Consider the following 10,743-nt stretch of genomic DNA (forward strand, 5'->3'; position numbering starts at 1 on the left):
TCTCCTCCTCTCTCCTCCCTTCAGATCCTGCAGGAGAAGTTTACAGAGTTTGCGTCGGAGACGGGCAGTCTGGGTCAGGAGCGCGTGACGGCGGTTAACCAGATGGTGGATGAGCTGATCGACTACGGCCACGCCGAGGCCGCCACTATCGCTGAGTGGAAGGACGGCGTGAACGAGGCCTGGGCCGACCTCCTGGAGCTCATGGAGACCCGGGCACAGATGCTGGCCGCCTCGCACCAGCTCCACAAGTTCTTCACCGACTGCCGCGAGGTAGCGTTTAAACCATAAGAAGTGCTACGGGATATAGGTCTCTGTGTCATGTTTTGATGTGTCTCTGATTGTCTGTTATCTCCTTGTGTTGCAGATCTTGGCCCAAATCGATGATAAGCAGCGGAGGCTGCCCGAGGTGCGGGCGCGCCAGGGTGGCACTGCCAACACCAGCACCCTGCAGAGGCTCATGCACAGCTTCGAGCACGACATCCAGCTGCTCGTCACTCAGGTGAGCCCCCCACTATCACTTTATTTTATTAGCACATGAGACTAAAAAGGAAGACAGAACAATACAAGAGGTCAATGTGGTAATACTTCACGTGAAGTTTCTCTCATACTTGTTCAGTAAGTACTTTTCCACAGTACTTTTAGTTATTCCTATGTCATTTATCAACCGTCCCTGTCTATCTGTGTCCAGGTGAGGCAGCTCCAGGAGAGTGCGGGTCAGCTCCGGACCATCTACGCCGGGCAGAAGGCTGAGGCGATTGCCGGCCGGGAACAGGAAGTGATGCATTGCTGGAAGGAGCTCTTGACGTCCTGTGAGGAGTGCCGAGTGCAGATCACCACGGCAACAGACAAGCTGCGGTTCTTCGGGGTGGTGCGAGACCAGATCATGTGGATGGACAGCATCATCTCTCAGATCGGCACAGGGGACAATCCAAGGTATATGAGTGGACATGGTTACAATTGTATTTTTATGGTTTAGGCCATACACATTTTATGAAAGTGAGGTGAGCAAGAGGGAAAAAAGTAAACCTTTTTTGTTAAAATACTATAGGCCCAGCAATGTTAGTTCAACACCTAGCGACCTAGGATAGGCTGAAAGACGCATAGTTCAGCTATAATCCAAAAGGAAGTTGTGGAAGATTGTTTCCTGGAAGATTGTATTTTTTAAATGTGAAGGGGGCGTCCGTTAATTTAATGTTTAAGTGTGTACGGCCTTATCTATATTTACAGTTTGTATATCATACTGCTCCATCTCATCCACCTGTCCATCTATCAGATGTGATTGATCTGCAAGTTCAGGGGCCTGTTTTGATTTTGTGGCATTATTGTAATATAAGTAAATAAGGGAATTTATTGCCAAATATGTGCCAAATATGGAGAGCTGCACAGAGCGATGCAGAGAGAGCACAGACCACACAGAGAGCAACCATTATAATGAACACATTTCAAGCAATGCACTGTAAGCATGTTATAATATAGCAATAAACACTGTTCTTTTCAAAATGGCTGCCTGGTGGTGTATATGAGGCTGACCTGGCCCTTGTCTTCCGGGGTGTGTAACCCTGTGCTCTTCTCCCTCACTGTCAGCATTCCCCACAGCGATATAACGGGCTCTGGACTCTCTGGTCCTTTCAGGGATGTGTCCTCAGTGGAGGTACTGATGAACTACCACCAGAGCTTGAAGAGCGAGGTGGAGGCGCGCAGTAAGAGTGTGCTGCAGTGCATCGAGATGGGCAAGACACTGCTGGCCGCGCGCAACCCTGCTGCTGAGGAGGTAACAGCACCGTTGACAGGGTTCTGCCATAGAACATAGAGGATGGTACTGTAGTTTAGATTACATTTACAGTCACTAGTTTGGATGAAGCTCAATGGAAATGTATTTTTAGATCAAGGAGAAGCTGGATAAGGTGGTGGCCAAGCAGTACGAGCTGTCTGAGAAATGGGACAAACACTGGGAGGTCCTGCAGCACAGTGAGTCCCCCCTGATTTTACCTGAATGTAACTTACTCTAATACCTGGCACCTCAAGTATCTGTTTGATATTATCCCAAGCCATTCCATAATTTGGAACCACAGTAAGCTACAACTGAGCAACAGTGTGAGGGATGTGATTCCAATTCTCAGACACTGAGTTCCTCTTTCTCCTCTGCCTCAGTGCTGGAGGTGCACCAGTTTGCCCAGGAAGCGGTGGTGGCCGAGGCCTGGCTCACGGCCCAGGAGCCCTTCATCAATAGCAAGGAGCTGGGTGCCAGTGTGGACGAGGTGGAGCAGCTCATCCGCCGCCACGAGGCCTTCCGCAAGGCCGCCGCCACCTGGGAGGAGCGCTTCAGCTCACTACGACGCCTCACCACGGTCCGTCACTATCCCTAGCCTACTAACACTCCCCTTAGCTGATGCCATCTTTCTTCTGGTTGCATACAAGAGGTTGTAGAGCACAGCTTGTTTGAATTGACTTGTCAATTGGCTTCATGGTTACGGTATGCTTAATTTTGTTGTGGAGGAGATTCTACTATGAAGTGCTGCTGTTTAGTTAACCTCGATTTGGTTCCAGGTGGAGAAGATGAAAGCAGAGCAGAGTAAGCTCCCTCCCACCCCCCTGCTGGGTCGAAAGGTGTTCCTGGACCCCCAGGAGACGTCCCCTGCCCGGAGCCAGGGCTCCCCACTGATGAGACGGATCATTTACGAGCAGGCCGAGCACAGAGCTGAAAGGCCCTCCCAGGAACCCTTGCCCTCCTCCGTGGCCCGCCGCTTGGGATCCACCGTGGCCAACTACACCCCCATCATGAACGGCTCCAGTGGCTACCGCAGCAGCCTGGAGGCCTGGGCCATGCCCGTGATGGGGGGAGTGGTTGGAGGTGTAGTGGGGGTGGCAGCTGGCCTGGGAACAACCGCCATGGAGGCCAGAGGGGTAGCAACACATTTAGGGACCACAACTGCCATGGAAGTCCGAGGGGTGGCAGCAGGGTTGGGGACTGCCGCCTCGGAAGCCAGAGGGTTGGCAGTAGGATTGGTCACCCCCGCGGTCGAGGCCAAAGGGATAGCTGCAAGCTTGGTGACTGGTGCAGCCACGGCAGTGGAGGTGAAAGCCTCACAGTACCTCCGGCAGCCTAAGATCAAACACATGGACGACATGGTGACGCCCATGCTGGTGGCCTGTAGGCTGGAGAAGGTGAGAGAGAAGGAGGTGAGAGAGAGGGAGCAGAGAGAGAGGGAGAGAGATATTTTGTTAATAGAGCCAGCGCCGGTGATGCCGGTGATGGCCGAGGTGGTGCTCCAGGAGATGGGGAGGGAGGGGATGGGCAGGGAGAGGTTGAACAGTGAGCCCAGCAGCAGAGACCACCGGGCGGGGAGCAGCCGGTCGGAGCCCCAGCAGAGAGACAGGGACAGAGACAGTAGGGACAGTAGGGACAGTCACAGGGAAGCCAGGCTGGAGCGCCAGCACTCTAGTGAGGTGCTGATGATTCAGGCACGGCGGGATGAGCTGCCCCAGGAGGTGTGGCGGGAACGGGCCGAGCGCAAAGAGAGGAAGCTGGAGAGGCAGACGTCCAGCGAGCAGGAAGGCCACGGACACGAAGGCCGGAGGAAAGACCGCCACCGGACGGAGAGACAAGAGTCCAGTGAACACGACACAGCCAAGGAGCAGTCAGACAGACGTTCTACGTGAGTACTACATTGCTCCTTGGAGTCGTTAAGTGCTGTTATGGTGGGAAAATGACAAACTCTGTTATGCATATGCACTGAAAAAGTCTTAAACCTGTATTTTTCCACGGCCTATTTCTCTCATTTAAGAAGAAGCTAGTGTTCTTCCACTCTTGTCTTTGTGTAACTTGTTCACGTGGGCGAAGACAAAGGGCCATATATGAGAGTGACCACAGTTTGAGTCCATCCTGTTCTTTTGGTATCTTTCAAGGGCACAGCTGTGTGGAGATATGAAGAGACCAGAAGCTAGCTTGAGCGGCAGCAGTTAGATTGTAACAAAACTGCCGTTATCACGTGTTTGTACACTATGTTCCCATCAAGATCTCACACACCTGCTCTTTGCCACGAAGACAAAGAGGTTGTACTTTCTATAAAAGCGGAGAGCCAACTCTGTTCGTTGGGCTCTTAGCATCTCCTCAACAGTGCAGAGTTAACTTCTACAGATTTGCAAATCTTATAATAAAGTTGTTTGAAGAATCTATAGTCTCTCTCCTTTTGGTTAGAATTTCCACGACACTGTTTGCAGAAAGGTGTATCACTTTTTATCTTGGTTGATTACAGGGAGAAAAGGTCAGGCGGCCAGACCTTGTTTGACATAGTGGAGCAGCTAAAAGACAGAGAGGCAGCAACGGTGAGTCTTCTGTTCACCAGGTTTGCCGCCTTTATTACACAGATAGAGTTATCTATACATAAATGCTATTAAAGAGGGTGTTTACCGGCTACACGTTGTATTTACAGTCTGAACTCTGCCCTCTCTCTTCTCTCCTCAGGCCCGAGGGGAGGTCCCTAAAGTGCCGAACGGCGTGCCAGAGAAGTCTTCCGGACGTCCAGACCGGCCGCGAGCACGGGACCGCCCCAAGCCCCGGCGGAGACCCAGGCCCAAGGACCACTCTGCAGGAGAGGCCACCACCCGGCGGTCACGCTCAGCGCCAGAGCCAGGGATGGCCCAGAGTGTGAGCCCCTCAGTCCTCCAGCCGCCCAGCCACACTGCCCACCACGAGGGCTTCCTCTTCCGCAAGCTGGACATCGAAACCATGAGGAAGAGCTCTAACAGGTGGGCATCCAGGTTCCTAGCGGGGGAGTATGTTAATATTACAAACAGGCATGATCTTATGAGCATGCTAAGCTAACAAAACAACTGACTTTACCTACGAAATGTTCAATTGGTGCATGTCACTGGCATTAACATATGTTCCAGCATCTGATTGGTGCCTTAGGTCTCGGTCGACATATGCTCAACCTATTGGAGCTTTAGCACTGGTCTGACATACTGAATGTTCAGACATTCCTATTGGAGCTTAACGACCCGAGTTGACATATGCTCTTGTAACCTATTGAAAATAGAATTCTGGGTTGACATATGTTCTAGCATCCTATTTGAAAATAGCCATTTGCTTTAACATATGCTCTTCTAGCATTTTATTGAAACTTCAGATCTCTGTTTCGCCTCTGATCAGAAGTGTATCAGAATGAGAGTTCAGCCAAGAGATAGCCACCAGCCATTCCACTGCTTGCAACATGCATGGTGCCTAAACCAACACTGGCCCTGACGGAGAGCAGTCTGGTTGATGGATGTTGTTGCTGAGCCTTAGGTCGAACCTGGTGCTGGTTCTGGCCTGGCCCATAGCCAGTACGATATGCAGCCATAGCCAGGCTACCCGCACAGGTCCCTGCAGTGGCCACACATCACTCCGCTTCCTCCCCGAGAGACGTTTCGTTCAGTCGGTCATGCTTGGTGGCCTACCATGGGTCTCTGGCCCCCGGAGACTGAACCGTCCGCCTCTCGCTGCCGCACTGCCCCCCATGGAGGCCATGGCTGACACGCAACGCAACAGACTCATCCCACAAATGAGTCCCACTGCTCACTCACCAATTGGATGAATGTTTCCGATGTACATGTAATGCTATGTACATGCCAAGGTAAAGCCTAGCTTTTTTTTTATGTGTTTCACTCAATCGTCTTAAGAGGATAGATGAAAGTTCACGAATACCAATACTGTCATTTAACCAGAGTCTCTGTGTTTTTCTCTCTCCTGTTGCTCCTTGCTGCTGGCTGTTCTTCCTGCCTCGCCACAAAGGTAAGCCACGTGTGTATGCACCTATTGCACGCTACGGTCGGCGGTTCATTGTTTGTTCAGCAGTGTGTTCTCCCTCGGCCCACTGCGGCCAGTCATCTTGAACGCCCCCAGGTAAGTGAGGTTAGGTGGCATTAAGCCTGTGGTTGGTTTTTGCTGAACGCGCCCCGTTTCCCCCCCCTCCCGCCCCTACAGCAGATCCTGGGTCAACCTGTACTGTGTGCTGAACAAAGGAGAGATAGGCTTCTATAAGGACGCTAAGAACACCGCCACACCTTACAACAACGAGCCCATGCTCAACCTCGGCCACTGCCACTGCGACGTCACCCTTGGATACAAGAAGAAGAAAAACGTCTTTACGCTTAAGTTAGTACTCTGCCTTCAATCGGGGACATGTTGTGTAGATGACCATTTTGTGTGTTACCCTCAACTTCTCTGTCCTTCTGTTTCAGAACGAAAGACGGAAGTGAATTTCTGTTCCACGCAAAGGACGAGGTAAAAGGCGTTCGAAAGTTGACTGCTCTTTCATGGAAACACAGTCATATAATAGCGATGTGATTCTGCACTGTTTGTCCATGTGCCAAATAACTTTCTCTCTGTCTCTCGCCCTCGCTCTTTTCCTTTCTCGTTCTTTATCATTCGTCCTGTCCCATGCTCTCTCTCATCTCCCCTTTCTCTCTCCGAGTCACAGGATGATCTAAAGGCCTGGACCACCAACATCAACAAGAGCATCGCAGAGCATGAGGAGATTGCCAAATGGGGTCAGCCCCAGCCTACTACCTCATCCACGGACGAGGGCACGCGCCGCGACGGCAGCAAGGCCGATAACAAGTCTGACCGGGGGGAAAGGCCGGAAAGGGCCGAGCGCTCTGAGAGGTCGGATAAGGGTGAGACCAAATCGGACACCAAGCGTTCAGAAAAGTCCAGCAAGAAGAAATGAGTTTGATGTTGTGCGCTGGGTGGGGGAAAGGGAGAGAGGTTTAAAAGACTCCCAGTCAAGACCCATCCTTTTCACCGCGTCCACCTGCTTCAGTTCTGTTTAGTGTCAAAAAAGACAGGAACATCACCCTGGTGAACTGACACGAGGGATTTGAAGCACGAATATCAGTGTGCCCCTCATCGTTGCCCTCTCTCTTTATCTCTGTTGCTCTGAGGGTGTCAGTCCCGGGCACTAAACACTTATTGCCCGGCTTGTTCCACCTCTGCCCTCTGGTGGTGACATTGGTGCACTGCAGAAAGCAGATGCTCCTCGTCAGGGCAGCAGTGTGAGAGAGATGGGCACATGTAACAAGAGGGTTGTTATCACTGGTGGTATGAAGAAGTAGCTCATAACGTTTTACGTTTATTTTTTTGTAAGAGATGAGCTGTATCTGTATGTAACTCTTGTCTGTCTATTTATGTATTGTATGTCTCGAACATCCAATCTTATACTCCCAAACAAAAGAGAATGAAATATGCCTAAATGTTTTTCAAAACTGGCCTCTTTTTGGAGAACAATTATTTTATGTTGTTTCCTTTTTGTATTTCTGCTCATTCACTTTGCCTTCATTGTTTTCTGGGCTTTTCTCACTTTTTGGATTTTCTTCAGTACAAAACTATAATGTCATCAAACTCAACATTGAGCCAGAGGACAAAAAGAAGAGGCAGAGAACATCAGCCTTCACAGAGCTTTGTTCTGGCTTTTGGATGGATGAGCTGGAACCTTTACCTGGAGGCTGGCCCCCACGGCCATACTCATCTATGCCTTCATCTGGGACCCCCGAGGGGCCCCCAGGGACCCAGCAGCCATAGCCACCCAGCATCAGAGGGACATGACTGGAAGCCATCTGGCAAGACCTCAAGCCTCCTTCCTTCTCAAAGACCATCAGATGGTGGTAACCACACTCCACATACCCAGTCAACATTATTTCTGTCCATTCAGAAAATATCACAATGCTTTTTTATAGACAGTCAAAAAAAATAGAAATGAAGTTGTGTGTGTCTGAGCATGTGTGTGCGGATGTGTGTGTCTGTTCAGCTTCTCACCACTCCCAGGGTTTTCATAGCTCAGGTTTTTTTTGTTCACATCTGCGTCCTCGGTTCTCCCTCAGTCTTCCAGGCACTGCCGTTCCACAGGCCAGGCTTCTTAACAATTAACCACAGGAGTTGATGAGGACCCAGCAAGAGTCAGGGGCCACACAGAAATGACACGGTGCCGATTGGTCACTCCAAGGCCTCAGGAGTGCAAGTCGATGTCAGACAGATGTAAACAAAAGCTTCCGGATCTTCTGGATGAATGAAACAACACATGCATGTCTGGCTTGAGATACATCTCTTGTTGATTAGAGGCTTTGCATAGCAGTCCGATCATATGTTCCTCTCACAGTATGTAGCTATCAGCGACGATGTTCACGTTTGTTCCTCTCCATGCATCATACAATAAAATGATCTGTTTTGTCGTAGCACTGCAAAGCCATATCTGGTATCGGGAAGTCTTTACATTATGGAAGCTAGTGGACAAATCCTTTGCCTGTTCCTTACATCAGAGATTTGTACAGAGGTGAGGAGGGACGACGACGACAGTGCAGTGCAAATATCATGAAATCTTTCCCGAGTAGCTTTTTCTACCTTGTTTTTTTTAAACACATTTTATGCATCTATATAGGCGCGAATGCCAAATCAATGCAATCCATAACGCATGTTGGACACAACAAGGCAAGGATCAGCAGAACTTATTTTTGAATGAACATAACTATCACACGGAATGTGAAATACAGTACAATATATGACACAGGACACAGCCAGATAGGGCGCTGTGGACATCTGTGAGATTCTATGGCGAGTTCTTAGATTCGTATGACATACTTTACCGAGTGGCATACAATTATCATAGTGTAGTTGGAGGATACTAGCGATAAAGTGCTAGTTTGCTGAAGTCTTGCATTCAGGAGTTTCACTGTGCATTCACTACTATCTATTGTTTAGAGTAGACTTATCTTGCCTGGGCAGCTCATATGGAGGATGCCTCATTCCAAAAACAATATGCTCAATAAAAACAAATTGGTTTCAAATTGATGTACGTAATTGTGTTAGTTCTGATTTAACACTAATTTGGATGTCTCTGAGTGGTATCTATGTTTGGAAATGCTGCTTAACATTGTTCTCTTATCTGTGTACAGATGTCACAGATATCCTATTTGTATGCCATAGTCTCACTCGAAATGGATTGTATGCCGTCAAAGTATTATGGTGGCTTAGGGAGGTCGACAGGAACGCGAATGGAGAATTTATGCAACTTATCCCTTGCACTTAAACATTCCCCCATTGCACAGTGCTATTGAGGAGCAGTGGAGCTTGAGGGTCCAAGAGGGAAATGTTTTTATTTGCTTACTGGAGAATGAGTTTTGAATTATCTTCATGAATGAACATTAAGTACACCAGCCGGAAAAGTATGAGAGTATCATGCTCAACCATGATATGAGATATTTCACATGGCAGTTTTTCACGCTCGTCTTGCTTGTTACACTTTACTAACAGCTGGAATTCCAGCCACAGTGCATGAAAGTACGAGTTTCACAAATCTATCACGTCCTAACAACCAAACATGCCTATACAATATTTCATCCATTTAAGTCCTGCTAAGGTTTCATTCAGTAGTTATCTGTTTAAATGACCAGTGGTCATTTTCCAAATGTGGGCCAGCAAGTCTGTTGGCTTGGCCAAGGCCCGATCCATGTTATCTTTTCTGTTTCACAGAGGGTCATTTGAGTTTATAGACTTTCAAATGACAAACCCAGCGGAATGTTGTTAATACATAGAAAGCACAATTTTATAACCTACAGTTGATATACACACACGCATTCAGTTGTCATTGGGGGACTTGTGAAAGGAATCCACATTATTGATACAATGCCTCTGTATTAGCCGTGCAGTCGTGATTTTTCAGGTGTGTGTGATGTGCGTTAAGTCCTGGAGTGCTTCCTTCATGAAAGCATTACCACCTCAAAGGTTACAAATCAATAGTCTTTTAACGCCATTATAAACTCAAATCCATATTTTCTGGAATACGTTTCATTTCAGGGAATAATAATTACATTTCAGTTTTCATCCAAGATGTTCCACTGCTGTTTGTGGAAAAGTCAATGCTCAACACTTACCATTCATTTCCTGACCTTTGACCCTAGAGCACCACTGGTTTTTAGGGAACTACTGAATGGATGTTTTGCAAAGTTCAACAGCTTGATGACCTGTACAAAATGTAATTGCTTAAAGTATTTTCTGTAAAAAAAAGAATTACATTTTTTTCTGTTCTGCTGTGAAAGGGAGGTTTTTAAACAAATGTAAATATTCATGGGGGAAATGGTTCATTGGTACAACATCAACAGAACATCACAATATCAGGATAAAGAAGTTGCATGAATAACATAGTCCCTATTATGATACTGCTCTGCATGTTTTGGAGTCTCATTCCGCCAATCACTGTACAATAATGGGGTGACACACTTGCTTACATGGAAAAGGTGAATGAATGAATAATAATGTATAAAACAGATCCAACTTAAAACCATTGACGCTGTACAGTCGTTTCTTTGAATTGATAAATACAAATTGTGATATTGAAAAAAAAAAACACTGTGGTGTTCATTTGGATTGCATGTGAAGTTCAATGCCATTGTCTTGTCAATTGGCTCTTCAAATATATGCAGGCCAAAGGGCCATGTTGGACCAATAATAATTCCAGTTACATTCACTCTTCTTTGCATAATTTATTTTAAGAAATATGTCCTGTATTTACTGTATTTGATACAACATGTTTTAGTATTAACGCTGCTCATGCATAAAACCATACATGAATGTATCACTGCTGCTACAGTTAGGGACAAAATAGCAGCAAGTTCTCATAACATTATTGAAGCTAACAACTACAGACCTTCAAACATCTTATCTGTTCACACAGTTGTACATGTATTGAATGAATAATGCTTTGATGAATT

The 10,743-nt window shown here is 47.5% G+C and overlaps 1 protein-coding gene across 7 annotated transcripts in view; it reads left to right on the plus strand.

Moving 5' to 3' along the window:
* The window catches only part of LOC118385444 (spectrin beta chain, non-erythrocytic 4-like), a 64,139-nt gene extending 53,823 nt beyond the window's left edge, over positions 1 to 10,316 (plus strand). For 2 of the 7 annotated variants that reach the window (XM_052525261.1, XM_052525279.1), the window contains 12 exons: positions 25 to 270; positions 365 to 499; positions 689 to 933; positions 1,585 to 1,771; positions 1,884 to 1,968; positions 2,152 to 2,348; positions 2,548 to 3,656; positions 4,257 to 4,326; positions 4,466 to 4,749; positions 5,966 to 6,136; positions 6,223 to 6,265; positions 6,456 to 10,316. In XM_052525261.1, the coding sequence (XP_052381221.1) occupies positions 25 to 270; positions 365 to 499; positions 689 to 933; positions 1,585 to 1,771; positions 1,884 to 1,968; positions 2,152 to 2,348; positions 2,548 to 3,656; positions 4,257 to 4,326; positions 4,466 to 4,749; positions 5,966 to 6,136; positions 6,223 to 6,265; positions 6,456 to 6,710 (3,027 nt within the window). In that variant the 3' untranslated portion in view covers positions 6,711 to 10,316. Of the gene's footprint in view, positions 1 to 24; positions 271 to 364; positions 500 to 688; positions 934 to 1,584; positions 1,772 to 1,883; positions 1,969 to 2,151; positions 2,349 to 2,547; positions 3,657 to 4,256; positions 4,327 to 4,465; positions 5,774 to 5,965; positions 6,137 to 6,222; positions 6,266 to 6,455 lie in introns of those variants that run through there. The other 5 variants (XM_052525272.1, XM_052525265.1, XM_052525274.1 and 2 more) reach the window with 5 other exon arrangements.
* Positions 10,317 to 10,743: the final 427 nt, after the last annotated feature.

Source organism: Oncorhynchus keta, chromosome 1 (assembly GCF_023373465.1).
Source record: "Oncorhynchus keta strain PuntledgeMale-10-30-2019 chromosome 1, Oket_V2, whole genome shotgun sequence".
In the NCBI taxonomy this organism is placed as follows: Eukaryota; Metazoa; Chordata; class Actinopteri; order Salmoniformes; family Salmonidae; genus Oncorhynchus; species Oncorhynchus keta.